We start from the raw sequence: 24275 nt of genomic DNA on the forward strand, positions 1-24275 counted from the left end.
CATTGTGGGTTTTCTGTGTATTTAACGCAGGGCTGCGTCATGCCTGAAAAATGGGATGGATTTGTGTCATGAGATTGTCTGGTCATCTTGCAGTCTAATAACCTTGTTTATGGTTCTGAGATGTGGAATTACTGAATGAGCAGACTGCATGTCTTCGTCAGAAAACGGAGACATTTGTGTCTCACTCTGCTCTGCTGAGTATTTCAGACACAATGGGAGAGTGAGAGGAGTCGACCTCGCAGCTGGAACTGTAATCTTTTATAAAATAGTTAAACAATGGCATTTGTGAGTGACCCTTATAAACTGGAGTATTTGCTGCAATGCAGGCGGCCGTAAGTTGTAAAACTTTAGCTTCTGGTTGTGTAGATGCAATGAGGTTTTTACTCCTGGGAATGTCAAGGAGGGAGTTGAAATTGTGGGACAGAGATCACAGTTATATTTGGTTTCAATGATCTTTTTATTTATCTCATCTTTCCAGGCTCGAGAGGCTCCAGAGGATCGTCACTAAAGTCCAGATGGAGTCGGGGGTGTGTGATGACCAACTCAAACACTTGGAGACCCTGCTGCAGACGGTGGGTCCCGTTCAGGTTTAACAGTAGGAATACTATACTCATGGAATGTGTTCACAAAGAAGGAAGAGCATAAAATATCTGGAAGATAATCAGACATCACTATTTTGGCCTTTTGTTAATTTCATTGTGAACAAAGATCACAAGTTTTGGATTTGGACTTTTTCCCAAAAACATTTCAATACTATTTCTTAAAGAATTCAGCTAGTTTTCTAGTTTATTTGCTTTCTAATGTGGCTGTCATTTGAAATGGAGCTGGGAATTGATATTTTTATTGGCTTTTACCCCCTTCAGGACATTCGTCTGCTAAATGCAGGGAAACCAGCTCAACACACAGCGGAGGTGGAGAGGGAGCTGGACAAGGCAGACAACATGATCCGCCTGCTCTTCAATGATGTGCAGATACTCAAGGATGGGCGCCACCCTCAGGCTGAACAGATATACCGCAGGTGGGTGCTACGTGTATCGCATTCAAGTGAACTTTTACCGTTACACATCCCCTTACAAAACAGTTCAGAGACACAGATTTGAATACAGCTGACTGTGTTTCTGATCTCCACAGGGTTTACCGCCTCCATGAGCGCCTGGTGAACTTGCGCAGCGATTACAACCTGCGCCTTAAGTCCGCTGTGACCACTGCCCAGGTTCCCCTGACACAGACCACCCAGCAGACCACCATGAAGATGCGGCCTGAGTTGGATGATGTGACCCTTCGCTATGTCCAAGACCTGCTGGCCTGGGTGGAGGAGAACCAGCGTCGCATTGATGAAGCTGAGTGGGGATCTGATCTGCCGTCAGTTGAGTCCCAGCTGGGCAGCCACAGAGGCCTACACCAGACTGTGGAGGACTTCCGATCCAAGATTGAACGGGCCAGGGCTGACGAGGTAGTGCCCGTATCGGAACCACTAGATAGGATTAGATTCTGTCCGACTGTTGCTGTTGATTTTAAAAGTAACCTCTGTCTCATCTTTTGTACTCTTCAGACCCAGCTGTCTCCTCTCAGCAAGGGCACATACAAAGAATACCTGGGTAAACTGGACCTTCAGTATGCCAAACTACTGGTAAATACTTTCATATTTCAAACCTTTTGCTCAGACTAATAGTTAGATTTTTGTTGAACTGATACTTTCTGCACAGGATGTAAAGCCTTTAAGCTGTAGTTGCTGTAGTTGTGGGTATTTGAATGCTGATTTCGATTGTTATTGTTTTACTTTCAGAACTCTTCCAAGTCCCGCCTGAGGAACTTGGAGTCCCTCCACGGCTTTGTCAGCGCTGCCACGAAAGAACTGATGTGGTTGAATGACAAAGAAGAGGAGGAGGTCAACTTCGACTGGAGTGATAGGAACACCAACATGGTGGCTAAGAAAGACAACTATTCGGTATGTTTTAGAAGTTGAATAACCTCAAATTTGGTGGGCACATGCATCGGGCTTTAAATGTTGTCTCTTAAAGATGTTTAGATTAATTAATCAAATGAATACACATGACTCGATTGTCATTAACTGTTTTGGTTGGATTGGTCAGGGTCTCATGCGAGAGCTGGAGCTGAGGGAGAAGAAGATCAGTGATATTCAGGCCATGGGAGACAAACTTGTCAGGGATGGACATCCTGGCAAGAAGACAGTTGAGGTAATGATTCTAATAAACCCAGCCGAACTGTAAAACTCAGTATTTTATACTGCAGTATAAAAGCTACTGAGTGAGGTCTCAACTAAGGCTCTGTCTTCATGTCTTTGTCTCTTGCAGGCCTTCACAGCTGCCCTGCAGACTCAGTGGAGCTGGATCCTCCAGCTGTGCTGCTGTATTGAGGCTCATCTCAAAGAAAACACAGCCTACTACCAGGTACGGAACAGAGACACTGATCAGAATGAATCCAATAACCCTGCCGTAAGCAGCCATCGTTATTCATAAAGCAAAGAGTCACGTTTTCTGTCCGACTTTCCTTGTAGTTCTTTGCTGACGTGAAGGAGGCTCAGGACAAGATGAAGAAAATGCAGGAGAGCATGAAAAAGAAATACAGCTGTGATCGATCCACCACATCCACACGCCTGGAGGATCTGCTGCAGGATGCTGTGGTGAGTGACGACTGCTTACATTGATATATTAGATGTACGTGCACATAGTCATCCCAGTTCAGCTTCTTCAGAAAACTGAGAAGGAATAAGAAAGTACGTTAAGATGATGACAATTTTAATTCAAAAGCAAAATTATCCAAGTGCTTGCATTTAATTTATACCATTAGAACACTGGGAATTATTTTATTCTAATCTTGTTTGTATTAATTTTCTCCCAACAGGAGGAGAAAGAACAGCTGAATGAATTCAAGACCCATGTGACCGGCCTGAACAAGAGAGCCAAGTCCATCATCCAGCTGAAACCACGCAACCCCACCACCTCCATCAAAGGCAAAATGCCTATTCAGGCTGTCTGTGACTTCAAGCAACAGGAGGTTAGAATCAGTAATCGCAGACAGTAACCACTCACAGCCTAGAGTAGTCATACTTGGAGCAGAACCGCCGTATTTATCAAACATGAATTGTGTTCTAGATCACTGTCCATAAAGGAGATGAGTGTGCTCTCCTCAACAACTCTCAGCCATTCAAGTGGAAGGTCCTTAACCGCTCTGGACACGACGCTGTGGTGCCCTCCATCTGCTTCATGATACCTCCAGTCAACAAGGAAGCAGTGGACAGTGTGTCCAGGTTTGTATACATTTGTATAACCCTGAAGCAGCAGGTTTTATGGTTTGGGAAATGTGGTTTCTTTTTTTTTTTTCTTTTATTGGAGAAAATATGTTGTGCCAAATATAACTTTTAATTGCTAACCAGGTTATGGAGGCACTGTTTCTCTCACTCATGCATAAATGAATACTTAGTTAATGAGAAGGTATAACCTTCTAAGTACTGCCTCATTCTTAAATATTACACTTCCTCTCCTGCGATCCTCTCCTGTTCCAGTCTGGATGCAGGTCATCAGCAGATGGTGTCCATGTGGCAGCGGCTTCATATTGACATGAAGAGTTTGCTGTCATGGCAGTACCTGATGAGAGACTTCACACAGATACGCTCCTGGAACATCACAATGGTGAGTATCAACAAGTTAATGCAAAAAAGTGATTAAGAGGTGGTTTTGCATTGATGTATGATTTAATCTCGTGCAAACTTATTAGCATTAAACAACATACAGTCTGTGCCTCAGCAAACTGAATGTTTTTAGAAAATAAGGCCAAATCAACCAATCAGTCAATCAATCTTAATTTATATAGTGCCAACTCATAGCAAATGTTATCTTTGAGCAGCTTATCTCAAGAGCAGCTGTAGACCAGACTCTTTAATTCATTAGTTAGACCCAACAATTCAAGAATTCAAAATTAAAATAGCTTCTATTGGCTGTAAATATATAATGGCTTTGGTCTCTGGAGAATGTTCTTTATTTAGGGAAGAGGTTATATTTAGTGCAAGATAGATTTTTGCACTGTAAAGAATGTTCTAGCCTTGATAAGATTAAGGGTAACCACACTGTTTTTTTTGCTTTAATGATACTATATATATTTTAGTCCATGAAATGTACCTCACTCCAAACCACAAATACATAATTAAATCAAATTACAGCATTAACCTCTTCAGAAGTTTTAAGGTGAATTTCACTGAAGTCCTGCCTCCAAATCCCTCCCCCGTTATTCTCCGTCCTGTGCAGTTAAAGACTATGAAACCAGAGGAATATAGGCTGATCATGAGGAACCTGGAGCTCCACTACCAGGACTACATGCGCGACAGCCAGGACTCGCAGCTATTTGGCCCTGATGATCGCATGCAGATTGAGGAGGACTACACCAAGTCTACCCAGCATTTTGACAACCTGCTTCGCTCCATGGAGAAAGGTAAAAAATGTTCTCAATACAATAGATTCTGATCATTTAAAAAAAAAACATTTTTGACAATTCATTGATATGCAAGGGGAAAATACGGTGTATAGCAGCTTTACTGTATGTAATTGTCCTTCACCTTTCAGGACAAATGGTTGTTAGGCTCAAAGGTGAGTCATATCGAGCCAGTCAAAGCTACAGCTCACTCAAGCTAGTGTGTGGACACGCTTACAAGTCTTGGATGAGATGAATAATGATAATAATAATAATAACCTGTACTGTTAGAGTTCTGAATGACTGCATGTTGTTTTGGTTCCCGAGTTGCTTTTTGTGCAGCTCTGCACAAAGTAGAATTCATATTTTGCAGGTTGCGCCACACTGTGTGATGCTTTTTGTCATTCAGCCATATCACCCAATAGTGTGATTGCTACTTCCAGGCAGAAAATACTTGCTATGTACTGTATGCTTTGACTGTAATGTATATAGAGCTGTGTATGCACTGTGACACAGCACATCAAAGCTGCATGTTCAATATGATTGTTCTTATGTGCACTGCAAATATGTGGTAGATGTTGCAAAAAAAGAGATTTGAGAATGTGAAAAGTGTTTGGGATCAAAAGGGATGTGGACATGTCCTTTAGTACTTACACATCAACAATACCAAATCATAAACATGGCATATCATACTCTGCTATCTACATAAAACTGTTGTATAATAGTATTATTTTTTTAATCTGTCCCTTTCTTGGCCCTTGAGTGCATTGAACATTTATTTTTGACCTCACTTTTTGGCCAAAGAAATTGTTTAATCTCATACTCCACTGCTAAACTGATACATATGCTGCTATACAGGTCAACAGGATGAGACCCTGTGTAAGAACTACATCTCTGAGATCAAGGACCTGCGTCTGCGTATAGAGGACTGTGAAGCTGGGACTGTGGCTCGCATACGCAAACCTGTGGAGAAAGAACCTCTGAAACAATGTAATCAGAAGACAACAGAGCAGGAGGTACTGAACTCAAATTAAGTCTGTCGCATGTTGAAATAACAACATGACGTTAAAAATCCTTACCATATTAATTAGACATTAGTAGACTATTAGTTGAATTGGTAGGAAGAAGAAAGAGGAATAAAATGTCAAGCTCTTTCTGCTCCCTCTCCTAAACCACTGGGTGTAGTGTAAAAATAGAGCGAGAACTGCGATCAGTGTTGGCTCAAAGTGTGGAAATATAAAAGAATATAATAGACAATTGCGTTTGCTTTGGAATCTGGAGTTTGTAAAGTCTGAGGGAGTTGCAGAGATTGTATGCCTGCTGGCGTCTTTCCTACTACAGCTGCTCAGGTCCGTACTAATCAGACTGTTTTGTGTAGTGCCTTTGGCTAATCCTGGCACAGAGAAACCCAGCAGGTTAATTTAAATATTTAGGTGCATAAGGCTTTTTGGAGTCTGCTCTCCATAACAGGCTGGTTGGGTTTTTATTCTTTGTTAAATCAGTTAAGTTTTGACTCTTTACATGTTGTTAACTCTTGTTATCTTATTCTGTTGTACAGAAAGTCCAGGTGAAGCTTGAGGGCCTGAAGAAGGACCTGAATAAGATATCTGTAAAGACACAAGAGGTCTTGGCTTCCCCTCAGCAGTCTCCCTCAGCTCCCGTCCTGCGCTCAGAGCTTGACCTCACTGTGCAGAAGATGGATCATGCCTACATGCTCTCCTCCGTTTATCTCGACAAGTGAGTATTCAGACTTTCTCTTGAGAATCAAGAGAAAATGCACTATTTCCTAATCCCCTTATGCCCTACTACTTATTGTTTCTTGCTCCAGGCTGAAGACTGTGGAAATGGTCATCCGTAACACGCAGGGTGCCGAGGGAGTTCTCAAGCAGTATGAGGACTGTCTGCGTGATGTTCACACTGTGCCCAGTGATGTAAAGGAAGCAGAGACTTACAGAACAACGCTTAAGGTAAACAGTGCATGATTATCTTTGAGTGATTGTATTTTTGCATGAAAAATACGATATCAACCTCTTAATCAGTTGGTAATTGCTTAATTTAAGTAGTTAAGCCTAGCCTTAACTGATTGTTCTGTCCATGTTTTCTCACTGCTCACTAGCCTTTCTTTTTGTATGAAATTTGCAGAAAATGCGAGCTGAGGCTGAGGGTGAACAGCCAGTGTTTGATTCTCTGGATGAAGAGCTGAAGAAAGCCTCTGCAGTCAGTGACAAAATGTCACGTGTGCACAGCGAGCGTGATGCTGAGCTGGACCACTACCGCCATCTCCAGTCTAGTCTCCAAGATCGCTGGAAAGCCGTGTTCACACAGATTGACCTCCGCCAGAGAGAGCTAGAGCAGCTTGGCCGCCAGCTAGGTTACTATCGCGAGAGCTATGATTGGCTGATCCGCTGGATTGCCGATGCCAAGGAAAGGCAGGAGAAGATCCAGGCTGTGCCCATCACTGACAGCAAAACTCTGAAAGAACAGCTGGCCCAGGAGAAGGTATATGGTCTACCACTTGATATCACCTACGTTCTTTTTATTGTTTTCACATGAAAGTAGTTAGATCTCTTAATTTAAACCCCTTTTTCACAACAGAAACTGCTGGAGGAGATTGAGAAGAACAAGGACAGAGTGGATGAGTGTCAAGAATATGCTAAAGCATACATTGATACCATCAAGGTGAACATTAAACAACACTCGTTTGCATTCATTTTTGTGAATAACGTGAGTCAGAGCATTAAAGCATCCGTGTCATAACTGATGTATGGAGTTTGCTTTTTTTTTTCAAATAGGACTATGAACTCCAGTTAGTTGCCTACAGAGCGCAGGTGGAGCCTCTTGCTTCTCCGTTGAAGAAAACCAAACTGGATTCTGCTTCTGACAACATCATTCAGGAGGTGTGTTTCGTAGTAGTTTCTAGAAAGTAGTGAATTTCTTTGACAAAAGACAACCATTAACTGATTGTCCAATGAAAGACATACTGTATGCATGAGACTGAAAATTACACATTTCTAAGTGTTGTTTGTTTCTCCCTGTGTCAGTATGTAACACTGAGGACCCGGTACAGTGAGCTGATGACTCTGACTAGTCAGTACATCAAGTTCATTACTGACACACAGCGCCGCTTGGAGGACGAGGAGGTGCGTGACAACTGGCTGAGGATCCCAAACAAACTAAATTCTAACATTAACCTAACCAACCAAACAAATAATCAACCAACCAATAAACAAGATTACCCGCCGATCACAAAGCATGCACCCACTTTTCTCTGTGTGTCACACACACAATCACATTACATTACATTAATGTACGGATGACAAATAGTTCCTTTGCACTGGTTTGGCATGAAACATTGGCATGCTGTAGCTGGTCTATTACCCAGAGAAGCACAGATCTGTTTGTGTGCTTCCTGGAGTGGTTTCAAGGTTTCAGTAGACATATTAAGACAGATGCTTAGTAAAACAGTGAAAACAATCAATAACCAAATTATTGCAAACAAATATGATGCATGAAGTTTGAGTGTGTTTACACTGACGTGAATACAGTATTTAAATTATTTATTTGGAAGCTACACTGAGATCATATTACTTAATGTTCGTCTTAAACTGATTAAATACAGGACACTGTGTGTTTTGTATAACTACTCCATCGCCATTCATTGTGTGTATTGTGCCACTGTACATTTAGAGTTAGGGGTTCTTTTTTTCACTACAATCTCCCTTTCCTTACTTTTTGCTCTGGCCACTTTATTTCCTGCGGTTAAAAATTAAAGTAAATTCTATGGTTCAGCCTGGATACTGTGGTCTCAGGCTCTCAGGCTTTTTTCCAAAATAACACAAGTTTCACATTATTTTCTAACCCTAATGTTTGGTTTGTTTCTTTGCTTCTCTTAACTGCTTGCCAGTGCTTTGCCATGATGAATGCTTAACTTGTTTGAGGATTAAAGAGGTAAAATATTCAAGTGCTTTCTGTACTGTATAATGTCCATTCCCTTTGTCATGCTAACATCTGTGTCTCTCTCAAACTGCATTTTGGCTGTACATGGCATATTTATTTTCTTGCTTTCACACCAGTCTTCTATAGTAACTATCTAAACTGTATTAGAGTTACTATCATCCTTACTTACACTATGTGTTCAATATTCTTTTAACCTATTTCACAGTGCTGTTGCACTTCTCAGAGTCTTAGGCTGGTTTCCTAACTTACAGTGACACCATCTGAACCTCTTATCCTTGGCTTTACCTTTTTTCCATTCCATTTTGTGGCAAATAGTGATTTAAAGAACCCCCAATGCATGGAATGAGATTTATTTATTTTTTTTAAAAGTCTAAGTGAATGGTGTGAATAATACTTAACATGAAGTATTTCATTTTGATAAAAGAAGGAATAATTGTCAACAAATATTCCCACATTTTTCTCACAGACAGAATACAAAATAGACATTAAACATTTTTATGTGAAACACTTCAACAGTAACCCACCTTATGCAACTACCAACATATCAATATTTGATTGGTGATTATAGAGTAAATATGTGTGGGAGATACTCTTTACATACATAAAGTTAAGCCACTTATCTAATAAACATTGAAATATACATTTAAACAAATTTGATAAGAATCAAAGCTAAATTAGACTTAGTCTATTAGACTGTGATATTATACTGCACTCATAATTATGATGCAGTTTGAAAATTAGTGCTAGAGCTACAGTTGCATGCCATATGATTTTCTTGCTGTGTTGTGAAGTGATATTTTGTTTCCATACATTAATTGACATGTCCGCATCATCCATTTTTGTCTGTATTGTCTTGTCATTAATTATTTTAATTGCATCGTGATTTTAACATTACTTTGATGAATGTCTAATTTGCATCTAGTGATTAATCTTTGACTTGACCTTTGAGCTAACATTGACATTAACATTGCCTGGGTAATACAGTACATTATGTTGCTCTTATTTCAGTGTGATTAGGTTGTGATTACAATAGTAATTACAATTTTAATCCACACTGTTTTGAGCTGGTTAATGTAAAGTGTTACCTTTAACATGTCATGCTTAATTATAATCCTTTCTTTGCCATTTGCTTCCACTAATGCAGAAAGCTGCAGAGAAACTCAAAGCGGAAGAGCAGAAAAAAATGGCCAAGATGCAGGCTGAGTTAGACAAACAGAAGCAGTTAGCTGAATCTCACGCAAAGGCCATTGCTAAAGCTGAGAAAGAGGCTCAAGAGCTGAAGCTCAGAATGAAAGAAGAAGTAAGCAAAAGAGAAACTGCTGCTGTAGATGCAGAAAAGCAAAAGCACAACATCCAGATGGAATTGCATGAGCTCAAAAACCTCTCAGAGCAGCAGATCAAGGACAAAAGTCAACAGGTGGATGAAGCTCTTCAAAGCAGGGTCAAGATCGAGGAAGAAATCCACCTCATCAGGATCCAACTTGAGACAACAGTCAATCAAAAGGCCACTGCAGAATCTGAGCTCAAGCAACTTCGTGACAGAGCAGCTGAAGCTGAGAAACTCAGAAAGGCTGCGCAGGAAGAAGCTGAAAAGCTCCGCAAACAAGTCAATGAAGAGACCCAGAAAAAGCGCATGGCAGAGGAGGAACTCAAACGTAAATCTGAGGCAGAGAGGGAAGCTGCTAAGCAAAAGCAAAAAGCTCTGGAAGACCTTGAAAACCTCAAGATGCAGGCAGAGGAGGCTGAAAGACAAGTGAGGCAAGCAGAAATTGAAAAGGAGAGACAAATCAAGGTTGCTCAGGAGGTAGCCCAGAAGAGTGCTGCGGCTGAGCTTCAGAGCAAACACATGTCCTTTGCGGAAAAGACCTCAAAGTTGGAAGAATCACTCAAACAAGAGCATGGCGCTGTCCTTCAGCTGCAACAAGAGGCAGCACGTCTCAAGAAACAACAAGAGGATGCAGGAAATGCCAGAGAAGAGGCAGAAAAAGAGCTTGAAAAATGGAGGCAAAAAGCTAACGAGGCCCTCCGTCTAAGACTCCAGGCTGAGGAAGAAGCTCACAAAAAGAGCCTTGCTCAAGAAGAAGCCGAGAAACAAAAGGAGGAGGCTGAGCGAGAGGCTAAAAAGAGAGCTAAAACTGAAGAGTCAGCCCTGAAGCAGAAAGAAATGGCCGAGACGGAACTTGAAAGGCAGAGGAAGATAGCTGAGAGCACAGCTCAGCAGAAACTCACTGCAGAGCAGGAGCTGATTCGACTCAGGGCCGACTTTGACAATGCAGAACAGCAGAGATCCCTCCTTGAAGATGAACTTTACCGCCTGAAGAATGAAGTTGTTGCAGCTCAACAACAAAGGAAACAGCTGGAGGATGAACTGGCCAAAGTGAGGAGTGAAATGGATGTACTCATTCACCTTAAGTCCAAGGCAGAAAAGGAGACCATGTCCAACACAGAGAAGAGCAAACAACTTCTTGAGGCTGAAGCCACCAAGATGAGGGACCTGGCTGAGGAAGCAAGCAAGCTTAGAGCCATTGCAGAGGAGGCCAAGCATCACAGGCAAGTTGCTGAGGAAGAGGCAGCTCGTCAGAGATCAGAGGCTGAGAGGATTCTCAAAGAGAAGCTGGCTGCAATCAGCGATGCCACACGTTTAAAAACAGAGGCTGAAATTGCCCTGAAAGAAAAAGAGGCAGAAAATGAAAGACTCCGGCGGCAAGCTGAGGATGAGGCTTACCAGAGAAAGGCTCTTGAAGACCAAGCCAACCAGCACAAGCAAGACATTGAGGAAAAGATAGTCCAACTCAAAAAATCATCTGAGGCTGAAATGGAAAGACAAAAGGCAATAGTGGATGACACGCTCAAACAGAGGCGAGTTGTCGAAGAGGAAATCCGAATTCTTAAGCTCAACTTTGAAAAGGCTTCATCTGGAAAACTTGACCTGGAGCTAGAACTGAACAAACTGAAAAATATTGCAGAAGAAACTCAACAAAGCAAACTAAGAGCCGAGGAAGAGGCAGAGAAACTAAGGAAACTTGCTCTTGAGGAAGAGAAGAGGAGGAGAGAAGCAGAGGAAAAAGTTAAGAAGATCGCCGCTGCAGAGGAGGAGGCAGCCAGACAACGCAAGGCAGCCCAAGAAGAGCTTGATCGTCTGAAAAAGAAAGCAGAAGAAGCCAAAAGGCAGAAAGAAGAGGCTGACAAGGAAGCAGAAAAACAGATTGTTGTAGCCCAACAAGCAGCCTTGAAATGCAGTACAGCTGAGCTGCAAGTCCAAAGTGTCCTTGCTCAACAGAAGGAGGATAGCATCACGCAGAAGAAGCTTAAGGAAGAGTACGAAAAAGCCAAGAAGCTTGCCAAACAGGCAGAGGCTGCTAAGGAGAAGGCAGAAAGGGAGGCAGCTCTCCTTCGTCAACAAGCAGAGGAAGCAGAACGACAGAGGGCAGCTGCTGAGCAAGAAGCTGCAAACCAAGCCAAAGCTCAGGAGGATGCTGAGAGGCTGAGGAAAGAGGCTGAATTCGAAGCTGACAAACGTGCACAAGCAGAAGCTGCAGCACTCAAACAGAAGCAGCAAGCGGATGCTGAAATGGCAAAGCACAAAAAACTGGCAGAGCAAACATTAAAGCAGAAGTTCCAAGTGGAGCAAGAGCTCACCAAGGTTAAGCTTAAGCTTGAAGATACAGATACACAGAAATCTCTCCTGGATGAAGAGCTGCAGCGCTTGAAGGATGAAGTTGATGATGCTGTCAAACAAAGGTCCCAGGTAGAGGAGGAGCTGTTCAAAGTCAAGATTCAGATGGAGGAACTACTCAAACTAAAAATCAAAATTGAGGAGGAAAATCAACGCCTCATTAAGAAAGACAAAGATAACACACAAAAATTCCTTGCAAAGGAGGCTGACAACATGAAAAAGCTTGCAGAGGATGCTGCTAGGCTTAGTGTAGAAGCCCAAGAGGCTGCACGCTTGAGACAGATTGCTGAAGAAGACCTCAATCAGCAACGTAGTCTTGCAGATAAAATGCTCAAAGAGAAAATGCAGGCCATACAAGAGGCATCTAGACTTAGGGCTGAGGCAGAGATGCTGCAAAGACAAAAGGACTTGGCTCAGGAGCAGGCACAAAAGCTACTGGAGGATAAACAACTAATGCAACAGCGTCTGGAGGAGGAAACAGAGGAATACCAGAGGTCACTTGAAGCAGAGAGGAAAAGGCAGTTGGAGATCATAGCTGAAGCCGAAAAACTCAAACTTCAGGTTTCTCAGCTCAGTGAAGCCCAGGCTAAAGCTGAAGAGGATGCCAAAAAATTCAAGAAACAAGCTGATTCAGTTGCTTCCCGTCTTCATGAGACTGAAATAGCCACTAAAGAAAAAATGTCAATAGTGGAAAAACTGGAGGTCGCAAGACTAAATACCAGCAAAGAGGCTGACGATTTACGCAAAGCTATCGCAGACCTAGAGAAGGAGAAGTCTAGACTGAAAGAGGAGGCTGAAGACCTTCAAAATAAGTCTAAAGAGGTATTGTGTCAAAAATGGCATAACAGAGCAGCTTATGTCATTGTTAACTCTCAGAAAACTAACACTTCTCTCTTAAAATTTCCTCTATTCCTTTCTCTGATTATACTAATCATGAAACCATATCTTTGATTTTAAATATGATTTCTATTGTAATTTTGTTCACAGTGCACTGTGCTCATGCAGATCACACCCTGAATGTCCCCCCATATCCTGGAATGTTTTTTTCATTTTTAAGACATGCTTAGTATTTTTTTTCAGGTTCAAAACTCAATTACAGCTCAGCTCAGAAATAGATTAAGACTACGTCACTTCAAGTCAGTTTGAAATTTATAAAAATTATTTTCTATTAGCATTTAGTCAAAAAGTTTAACTTAAATGTAGGTCAACAATTACTGAAATACCCTAGTATTACAGTACATAAACCCACACATTTACCAGAAACCCCAACCTGTAGGAATATTCATGCCAAAGTTCAGTGAGTTTTAAAGGAATGTTCCACTGCATTTATCATGAATGGTAGCCTACTCTTAAATGTTACCTTGGAGGGATAAAAAAAAAAAAGAAGACATGTCCACTACATTCAAGCTCCCACTTGTTACAAAGCCCAGTATTCACTGTGAATGCTGTGTTAAGAGATACAGACACCCCCACCAACATTAACATGCTAAAACATTTGCCAGAAATGTCACCATACTCATTAAGTCTCTCTGCCCTCCATCTGATTTGACCATGACGCAGATGTTCATCAACTTTCTTGTTGACAATTGTATGTCGGCTTTCGTACCAACACTTCGTACCAAGAAGAAGTTCTAAAATTGAAATGTACTATTTGGACTCCCTTAACTTAGTTTTGTAGATACTTTACACCGTCCAATATTTAATACTTTTTTATAGGGAAGTGGCAGAATCGTTTGTTTTATTACATCTATTACACACATAGTGTTGATTATCAATTCCAATAAGGTATTGGAGACAATGTCTGTCCTAAGTATTTCCAACAGGACATTATTCACATTAAATTAAATGTTAAAAATCAAACAAAGTTCTAGCAATTATCTTTCTTGTAACGGTGAATTAATTTCATTTACATTTTTTCCTCACATTTTTGGTAATTAGTTAAATAAGTGTAGTCTTATCGATACACTGGACTTTATAGAAATGCAGAAATGCTAAAATTACACCAAATGACACTAACACAAACAGGGATGCTAGAGAAAGAGTGTATTTATTTGTAGCAAAACAGCCTACTGCACAATCAATTTTGAACCATCATCCATTAAAAAAAATGCAGAAAAGCATGCATATAACTTCACTAAGGGATTGTTCTTATCTCCAAATGCATAAGCAGAGTGCATTGTATAATTGTATCCATTACAAATAAAATAAACAAAATATACAATTTAGATACAAAACATCACATTGTTACTTAAAGAATATACTGTATGTGCCTCACCTTTATAACTTTTGTAACTTGTGTTTTCTATTCATCTTCCTATCAGATGGCTGATGCACAGCAGAAACAAATTGAACATGAGAAGACAGTGCTCCAGCAGACATTCCTGACAGAAAAGGAGATGCTGTTGAAGAAGGAGAAGCTAATTGAGGATGAGAAAAAGAGGCTGGAGAGCCAGTTTGAAGAAGAAGTCAAAAAGGCTAAAGCTCTCAAAGATGAACAGGAGCGCCAGAGAAGGGAGATGGAGGAGGAGAAGAAGAAACTCCAGGCTACCATGGATGAGGCCCTCAACAAACAAAAAGAGGCTGAGACTGAGATGTATAATAAGCAAAAAGAAATGCAGGAACTGGAGAGGAAGAGACTAGAGCAGGAAAGGATTCTTGCAGAGGAGAACCAGAAGTTGCGCGAGAAGTTACAACAGCTTGAGGACGCAAACAAAGTCCCAGACAAAGAGTTCATCCACGTAACAACAGTTGAGACAACAAGCAAAGTTTACAATGGGCAAAATGCTGGTGATGTTGCAGACAGTGTGGAGAAGAAACCAGATCCCTTGGCTTTTGATGGCATCCGTGATAAGGTACCTGCAAGCAGACTTCATGACATTGGTCTTTTACCCAAGAAGGAGTTTGACAAGCTGAAAAATGGCAAAACCACTGTGCAAGAGCTTGGTGAGACTGACAATCTAAAACGAATTCTCAAAGGAAAGAAGTGTATTGCTGGCGTTTTGACACCATCTAATCAAAAAATGTCAATCTATCAAGCATCAAAAGAGAAGAAGATTACTCCAGGCACAGCCATGGTCCTTCTTGAAGCCCAGGCAGCCACAGGTTACATTTTAGACCCTATTACAAACCAGAAACTTTCTGTTAATGAGGCTGTCAAGGAAGGCTTGATTGGCCCTGAACTGCACAACAAAATGCTGTCAGCTGAGAGGGCAGTTGTTGGCTACAAAGATCCATACACTGGTGGGAAGATCTCTGTCTTTGAATGTATGAAGAAGGGTCTCATAGAACATGATCATGCCATCAGAGTCCTTGAGGCTCAGCTTGCAACTGGTGGAATCATTGATCCTATCAATAGTCACCGTGTACCAAATGAAATAGCCTATAAACAGGGCCAATATGACGTTGAAATGAACAAGATTATGGAAAAGCCTTCAGATGACACAAAGGGATACTTTGATCCTAGCACTCAGGAACCTTTGACATATTCTGAGCTAATGGCGAGATGCACCACCGACCCAGACACCAACCTGCTACTCCTGCCAATCACAGACAAAGCTGCTCAGTGCTCAAGTATATACACAGAGGAGGAGACCAAGGATGTGTTCAACAAAACAACTGTGTCTGTGCCATTTGGAAGATTCAAGGGAAAGACTGTCACCATTTGGGAAATAATCAATTCTGAGTACTTTACTGAGGACCAGAAGAAGGACCTTCTCCGTCAGTACAAGACAGGCAAAATCACAATTGAAAAAATCATTAAGATTGTGATTACTGTGGCAGAGGAGAAAGAGAAGAAAAATGAAATTACCTTTGATGGTCTGAGAGCACCTGTCCCTGCCACTGAGCTCCTTGAATCCAAAATAATTGATAAAGACCTGTACAACAAGTTGCACAAGGGCAACAAGACAGTCAAAGAGGTGTCTGAAATGAAGTCTGTCCACAAAGCACTGAAGGGTACAAACTGCATTGCAGGCGTAGTTATTGATTCATCCAAGGAGACAATGTCCTTCTATCAAGCTATGAAGAAAGACATGATGAGAGCAGGGCCTGCCTTGAATATGCTTGAAGCTCAAGCAGGAACAGGCTATATCATCGATCCTATCAATAATCAGAAGTACACTGTTGATGAAGCTGTCAAAGCAGGTGTTGTTGGTCCTGAGCTGCATGAAAAACTCCTGTCTGCAGAGCGAGCTGTTACAGGTTACAAAGATCCTTACACTGGAAAGACTGTGTCTCTGTTCCAAGCAATGAAAAAGGATCTCATACCTAAAGAACAAGGAATCCGACTGCTTGATGCCCAAATGACCACTGGTGGCATTATTGATCCAGTAAAGAGCCATCACATTCCTCATGATGTGGCCTGCAAGAGAAATTATTTTGATGACGAAATGAAACAGATTCTCAGCAATCCCACTGATGAAACGAAATGCTTCTTTGACCCCAACACAAATGAAAACATCACATACTCACAGCTCTTAAAGAGATGTGTCACTGATGAGAAAACCGGTCTCCAGCTTCTGCCTCTTTCTGATGAAGCAATCAATGCAAAGGAGGAGCTAACATACACTGATGCCCAGACAAAAGAGGCAATGACTCAGGCAACTGTTGAGCTTGACTCTGGACCATTTAAGGGCAGGAGGATGACCATCTGGGAAATCATCAACTCTGAATATCTCACTGAGGAGCAAAGGCTTGACCTGCTCAAACAATTTAGGTCAGGAAAGATTACAATTGAAAAGATAATCAAGATTGTTATCACAATTGTAGATGAGAAAGAGGCCAAGAAAAAAGAACAGTCTAGCTTCAAGGGACTGAGAGCTCCTGTCCCAGCAGGATCTCTATATGATTCCAAAATCATTGACAAACCAACCTTTCACCTCCTTCAACAAGGCAAAACAACACCTAAAGAAGTCAGTGAAAATCCAAATGTCAGTAAATACCTCCAGGGTTCTGATAGCATTGCTGGCATCTGCCTAGAGCCGACAAAAGAGAAAATGAGCATATATCAGGCTATGAAGAGAAAGCTCCTCAGACACAATACGGGTCTTTCACTGCTCGAGGCCCAGGCTGCCACTGGGTTCATTGTAGATCCAGTGAGAAACCAGTGCTTGTCAGTTGATGAGGCAGTGAAGTCAGGCCTTGTTGGTCCAGAGCTACATGAAAAACTCCTCTCTGCAGAAAAAGCTGTCACTGGCTATAAAGATCCATTCACAGGCAAGAAAGTCTCCCTCTTTGAAGCGATGCAAAAAGACCTCATCCTGAAAGAGCATGCTATGCCACTGTTAGAAGCACAGATGGTTAGTGGAGGAATCATTGACCCTGTAAACAGTCACCGTGTCCCAACTGATGTTGCATACCAAAAGAACATTTTCAGCAGTGAAATTGCCAAGACCCTGTCTGAACCATCTGATGATAACAAGGCTTTTTCAGATCCAGAAATTGATGAGAATATTACCTACAAACAGCTGAAAGACAAGTGTCAAAGAGATCCAGAGACAGGCCTCTACATCCTCCCACTCTCCAAGCCTCAGTCTCCAACTGTGGTGGAGAAGACATACCTCTACACAGAGGAACAAACACAGAGTGATTTCGCCAACACCCAAATTGACATTCCAATCGAGGGCCTTGCTGATCAACCAATGAACCTCTGGGATATCATGAACTCAAACTTGCTTCCAGAGCAGGAGAGGCAGAAACTCATGGATGAATATCGCAGTGGTAAAATCACCAAAGAGCGGATGATCATCATTATTATTGAAATCATGGAGCAGAGAGAGATCATTCGAAATGATAGTCCACTGTCATGCAAGACTATAAGGAGAAGAATAACTATAGAGGAGCTCTATAATGCCCGCATCATTGACTTGGAGACATACAACCTCCTTAAACAGGGCAAGAGAGACATCCGTGACATAATGGAGATGACCAATGTGAAACAGTATCTCTATGGCACAGGCTGTGTTGCTGGGGTCACAACTGACTCAAGCTCTAAGATAAGTATATACCAAGCAATGAAGAGAGGTTTTATCAAACCAGAAATAGCTCTCAGTCTCCTAGAGGCACAAGCTGCTACAGGATTCATTGTTGATCCAGTTAAAAATGAAACACTAACAGTTGACGAAGCTGTACGTAAGGGCGTTGTAGGCCCTGAGATCCATGATAAACTTCTTTCAGCTGAGAGGGCAGTCACAGGATACAAAGATCCATACAGTGGCAAAATCATATCTCTTTTCCAGGCCATGAAAAAGGATCTTGTTCCAGAGGATTATGCTCTGAAAATGTTAGAGGCACAAACTGCCACTGGTGGTATCATTGATCCTGAATTCCAGTTCCACCTGCCAGCAGACATTGCCATGCAAAGAAGTTACATCAACAAGGAAACCAACGAGAGGCTGACTGACAGTATTAAAGGATTTGTTGACCCTGTCACTGAGGAGAACCTCTCATATGCACAGCTGCTCAAGAGATGCAAGTTAGAAGGTGGATTGCGCCTACTCTCCCTGGGAGACAAGAGGCTGATGTTCAAGGGTCTGAGGAAACAGATCACAATGGAGGAGCTCCTCCGCTCACAAATTATTGACCAGCAAACTGTCACTGAACTGAATGAAGGTCGTCTTTCAGTGGAGGAGGTTAGTGATAGACTATCAAGGTACCTTGAGGGCACAAGCTGTATTGCTGGTGTGTTTTTAGAGTCCACAAAGGAACGTCTATCAATTTACCAGGCCATGAAGAAGAACATGATTAGGCCAGGTACTGCATTTGAACTCCTTGAGGCACAGGCATCCACTGGGTATGTCATTGATCCTATCAAAAACCTCAAACTGACTGTCAATGAAGCAGTGAAAATGGGAATTGTAGGACCTGAATTCAAAGACAAGCTCCTCTCTGCTGAGCGTGCAGTGACAGGATATAGAGATCCTTATTCAGGGAAAACTATCTCCCTATTCCAGGCCATGAAAAAGGGACTCATCCTGAAAGATCACGGTATCCGTCTCCTGGAAGCCCAAATTGCCACTGGTGGAATTATTGACCCAGAGGAAAGTCATCGTCTGCCAGTTGAGGTGGCCTATAAACGTGGCTTCTTTGATGAGGAAATGAATGAGATCCTGACAGATCCATCTGATGACACCAAAGGCTTCTTTGATCCCAACACTGAGGAAAATCTAACCTACCTCCAGCTCATGGAGAGATGCATCACTGACCCCGACACTGGCCTGGTGCTCCTTCTACTGAAAGAAAAGAAGCGGGAAAGGAAGACCTCCTCCAAATCCTCTGTTCGTAAACGCAGAGTTGTCATCGTAGACCCAGAGACAGGCAAAGAAATGACTGTGTATGAGGCCTACAGGAAGGGGCTCATTGACCACCAGACCTACCTAGAGCTTGCTGAGCAGGAGTGTGAATGGGAGGAGGTCACAATGACTTCCTCTGATGGTACAGTAAAATCCATTATTATTGACAGGAGGTCAGGGAGACAGTATGATGTTGATGATGCTCTTTCACGTGGCCTCATTGATCAGAATGCTCTTGATACATACCGAGCTGGAAACCTGGCTATCACAGAATTTGCTGACATGCTTTCTGGAAACATGGGAGGTTTCCGGTCTCGCTCATCCTCTTTTGGTTCCACCACTGGTTCCACCTACTCCTCTTCTATGAGCCCCATACCCTCCATTAAACCACCTGCAGTCATATGGAATGACCCAACAGAGCACACTGGCCCCATAGCTGGAATCTTAGACATAGACACACTGGAGAAGGTGTCTATCACTGAGGCCATACATAGAAACCTGGTAGACAACATCACAGGTCAAAGATTGTTGGAGGCCCAAGCCTGCACAGGAGGAATAATTGACCCTGCAACTGGGGAGAGATTCTCAGTCACTGATGCTACAGAAAAAGGCTTTGTGGATAAAATCATGGTTGATCGTCTCAACCTGGCTCAAAAAGCATTCAATGGATTTGAAGACCCCAGAACTAAAGTGAAGATGTCTGCCTCCCAGGCTCTAAAGAAGGGCTGGTTGTATTATGAGGCTGGACAGCGTTTCCTTGAGGTCCAATATCTGACTGGTGGACTTATTGAGCCTGATGTCGAAGGCAGAGTGTCACTAGATGAATCCATCAGGAAGGGAACAATCGATGCCCGTGCTGCCCAGAAACTGAGAGATGTCAGTGCTTATTCTAAATACATAACATGTCCAAAAACCAAGCTGAAAATCTCTTTTAAAGATGCCATGGACAAAAGCATGGTCGAGGAAGGATCTGGCCTAAGGCTTCTGGAGGCCTCCTCACAGTCCAGCAAAGGCCTCTACAGTCCCTACAATGTCAGTGGCCCTGGATCTGCCTATGGTTCCCGGAGTGGCTCAAGGACTGGATCAAGATCAGGCTCGAGGAGAGGCAGCATCGATGCTGGCTCTGGCTTCAGCATGACCTTCTCCTCCTCCTCCTTCACATCCTCTTCAACTGGCTATAATCGCCGATTCTGATTAGCTAGTTCTGTTCCTAACAACTTATAACTAAGAACCAACAATACTAATGCACTTTACAGTTGCATTTCTCACAGGAAAAACAGTTACATTAACAAAGATAATATCATTTATTTATTCAGCCCTACATATGGTCACATCGAGAATTACTTAGGCTATTTCATTTTTTTTCATAACATATGTCTAACCATGTGCCTCATATATGGAGACTTAGCCAAGTATTGCTAGATACAGTATATACAATATTAACTTTCCTTGGTACTGATTACCAAGTCAGTTTATGTTTTTCAAAGCAAAGCATGACATTTCTGCTGATTTTTAAGTGACTTTATAGTTTGAATTTTACACATGTTAAAAAGTTGTACACTTGTGCTTTCTGAGACTAATATATACTGTATGAATGTCAGACAGAAATATTTTTCCAGTATTCCTTATTTCCTTTGAAATTCAAGAATATTTGTCTATTTTTTATCTTTTTTGACAGTACAACTTAATGAGATACTGTATGTCATTTTTTTTAACAGATTCTAAAATTTCATAGATGCCTTCAAATTTCTGAATGTTTGTATAGAGTATAGACAGATTCTGTGTTAATGTTTTTATGTTACATGTTGCCTAACTAAATAATATACCCAGTAAGAATACACCTGTGAGACACTACAAAATGAGACAAAAGAGGAATACACTGAAATAAGTGCCAGAATTAAAATTATGCTGACTGTTCTGAAACCAGTTTCACATCTGTCAATATTTTGTCGTATGCCCATTTATATTCAGTGGACTTTTGCATCCTTTGACTTCATTACACCATTGTTTTACACACTCCCAAGTTTTGGATTGTTTATATTCACCATCAATCAAGTGTTCCTGGTAAATCCCAAGATGATGTCAGACTTGATCCTGCTCTACCATACAGACCTGCCTCCTGTTATTTTGGTTCTTGTAAGTTGAAATGATTTTAGTTTGTTTTCCTTATGTTTGTTTAGTTTTCAGCTTTCTTCCCATTGGTCCCATCTCAAAGCCTTGATTATACATTTTATTTATTATTTTTTTTCCCTATTCTCTCTCTTAACTCTTAACCACTTTCTCAGTCTCGTTACTGCTGATTGACGGTTGTTTATTCTGTTGTTTTTGACAGCAGCTTCAGTCCATCAGAATCCAACATATGAGCACAGACACCCAGTCGGCTGGAGCATACAATCTCCTCAACTTGGATGGACTTGTGAGTCCATGTCATCCTCCTGCAGTTGCACAGGTACAATATATAAATGTTTTGGAAAACGTAATTTCATTTCATTTGCAAAAGGGAAGCTATGTTTCATCAAGAGTTGTTGCGTAATTTTTATTTAATTTAATTTTTTCTTTTATCGCTGCATGGTTCATCTCATTTTGATTTCAATTCATAGTTATTTTCTTTTGTTCCTAGATCTGCCATTGAGTGTGTACTTTCTTCCATTGCACATCACATTTGAAGACAGCTGAGGCTGACTCAACCTGACACCATATTGGGATGCCTTTCTAGGAACACGCTTCATTCATGACCCGTTTTCATATATTTATTACTTGAATGCTTATAGTGCTATTAATGTTGTCATATCCTGATTGTTTTAAAGAACACTCCCAAAGCAGACACACAGCTGTGTCTTTACTCTTTCATTTAAGTTGGAATTAACTGTAATAGCATAACAGCACATCTTCATTTAGCTGGTCCACTGATTATATTTTTGTATGTTTTCTCTGTGTAAATTCAGTCCAGCCAAAGTGCTAATAAGATATGATAAACATATTTGATACAGCACCACATTGCATGAATGTATGTATTGTATCAAATGAACTCAGCATTTTGCCACAGATTTCCTTTGCATACTGAAAAACAGCTTGAAGCTTTATTTTGCTTGTAGTTATTTTTCCACAGCAAGTATTTCTGTTATGTATCTCTTAAGTGTTTTACCTCTGTAAATCTTTTTATTTTGTTTTCATTAAGTTTTTGATATATTATGAATTTGCATTGCATGTTTTACTAACCGTACAAAGGATATTTGGGAATAATGTTAGTGTAAAATAAAGACAAGTGCAGATGTAACTGCACCGATTTTAATTTTAGCAATATATAAATTCACAAACTAACTGGTTTGTTTTACCTATGGGGCATGTTTTGCTTTGGATGATATGGTGAGCAGATTCTGATGTATGTTCTGAACATAACACTATGTTGTAAATAAATATGCTCTGAAGAGGCCCTCTTGTCATTCATACATAAATACCCCTGCATCTGAAGTTAAAGTAGAATATGTTATATATGTTATAGTCAGTGTTTAAGTGTCTTAAATTACAATAGGAAACTAATGCTACCTTGGAAATCAAAAACAAGGCACTTAACATATTGTCCATTTTCCATCCTTTCATGGTAAAGCATAGCAATGATAAGCATGGCAGTTCTATACGTTAACATATGAGAAATGAGAAAAGTAATAGCTCACTGTTTTGCACATAGTTTAGATAAAGGGTAGTGTGAATAGTGTAAACATTATGCAGTGGAACAGTAATACCTTGATTTTCTAATATTTACCTTTACACTGCACAGAATTTATCTTATGAAAGTGACAACCAGCAGCTATAAGAGGATTGCAACTGCATTCATTTCAGTGCAAGGTCTCTGTTGATTAAAAAGAATTAGATTAACCAAGTGGCTTCCCAGGGGTGTGGGTTTTGCCTCTGGAAAAGCAGTTAATGACCACATGAGGGCAGTGTTACACTGACCACTTTCATCCCTAAGAAAGTGAGTGAGTCAGGTGACACACCTTCTTAGCGCGACACCTACTTACATCATAAATTCACTGAGGTCTCTGTTTGCTATAACGATTAGGTATTTGTCAGATTAATGAGGGTCTGTTAAGTTTTTTAATAGCTTATCATATAATAGTGCTACATAATAGCTGTTTTAGCTCCCCCCAAAAATGTGTACCGATTTTCTCTATTGGACATATATGTGGATTTACATCCAATGCCTCCATGTAGGTGTAAAACATATTTTGCTCTATGTGCCAACATTAGCCGCTGGGTTTGATGGAGGAGCCTGCCAACAAAAGCAACGGGGCATTCACCTCCCAGAATTCTTCACTCAGCTCCCTTGACTACTCTGATCTGACCCTTTCCCTCCCAGCACTCCTTGCATCAGAGTCTGGAGGTAGGGAGGTAAGATCATAGAAGAGGAAACACTCACACCATTGTATCCTCTATACAGCAATGAACTGTTGAAATGAACATTACCAGCTCTTAAAGTGGGCAGAACTCCACTGTTTTTTTTTCAATGGTCTCTTGCAGGATAAAGGAAGTGCTTTGTTTGGATTACCAACATCTACATCACAGGATCAGAGATATGGGTATGCTAATGTATAATGAGTCATTATTCTCAACAGAGTACCACTGCAATAGGAAACTTACTTTATATATACTAAATGAGGAGTTTCAGATTATGTTAGTACATTTGCACTAATGGTTCATCGCATAAGTCGATGCTATTGAACTACTACTATTTGAAGCAAATACTGTAATCCAAGTGAGACCTGCACAATTCAAAGTGGCCACCAACAGTCAGATTTAATTAAAAAAAAGAAAGAAAGAAAATGCCTATGACGACAGTTGCTCAATTGTATAGGATTTGTAGACCGGTGCGTCTGCATTTGTAACAACACAAAGACAAAGTAAATTGTGAAGTGAGCACAGAGAGT

The 24275-nt window shown here is 41.1% G+C and overlaps 1 protein-coding gene across 4 annotated transcripts in view; it reads left to right on the forward strand.

Moving 5' to 3' along the window:
• LOC139204886 (plectin-like) overlaps positions 1–22783 on the forward strand; it is a 60455-nt gene extending 37672 nt beyond the window's left edge. For 2 of the 4 annotated variants that reach the window (XM_070834908.1, XM_070834910.1), the window contains exons 12-34: positions 479–572; positions 864–1018; positions 1132–1453; positions 1553–1630; positions 1787–1948; positions 2094–2198; positions 2316–2411; positions 2519–2644; positions 2866–3018; positions 3117–3271; positions 3527–3653; positions 4266–4449; positions 5287–5444; positions 5987–6165; positions 6257–6395; positions 6571–6927; positions 7024–7107; positions 7221–7325; positions 7470–7568; positions 9530–12883; positions 14383–21486; positions 21683–21799; positions 21971–22783. In XM_070834908.1, the coding sequence (XP_070691009.1) occupies positions 479–572; positions 864–1018; positions 1132–1453; positions 1553–1630; positions 1787–1948; positions 2094–2198; positions 2316–2411; positions 2519–2644; positions 2866–3018; positions 3117–3271; positions 3527–3653; positions 4266–4449; positions 5287–5444; positions 5987–6165; positions 6257–6395; positions 6571–6927; positions 7024–7107; positions 7221–7325; positions 7470–7568; positions 9530–12883; positions 14383–20544 (12394 nt within the window). In that variant the 3' untranslated portion in view covers positions 20545–21486; positions 21683–21799; positions 21971–22783. Of the gene's footprint in view, positions 1–478; positions 573–863; positions 1019–1131; positions 1454–1552; positions 1631–1786; positions 1949–2093; positions 2199–2315; positions 2412–2518; positions 2645–2865; positions 3019–3116; positions 3272–3526; positions 3654–4265; positions 4450–4580; positions 4605–5286; positions 5445–5986; positions 6166–6256; positions 6396–6570; positions 6928–7023; positions 7108–7220; positions 7326–7469; positions 7569–9529; positions 12884–14382; positions 21487–21682; positions 21800–21970 lie in introns of all 4 variants that reach the window. The other 2 variants (XM_070834907.1, XM_070834909.1) reach the window with 2 other exon arrangements.
• The last annotated feature ends 1492 nt before the right edge of the window (positions 22784–24275 follow it).

Source organism: Pempheris klunzingeri, chromosome 8 (assembly GCF_042242105.1).
Source record: "Pempheris klunzingeri isolate RE-2024b chromosome 8, fPemKlu1.hap1, whole genome shotgun sequence".
Classification (NCBI taxonomy): Eukaryota; Metazoa; Chordata; class Actinopteri; order Acropomatiformes; family Pempheridae; genus Pempheris; species Pempheris klunzingeri.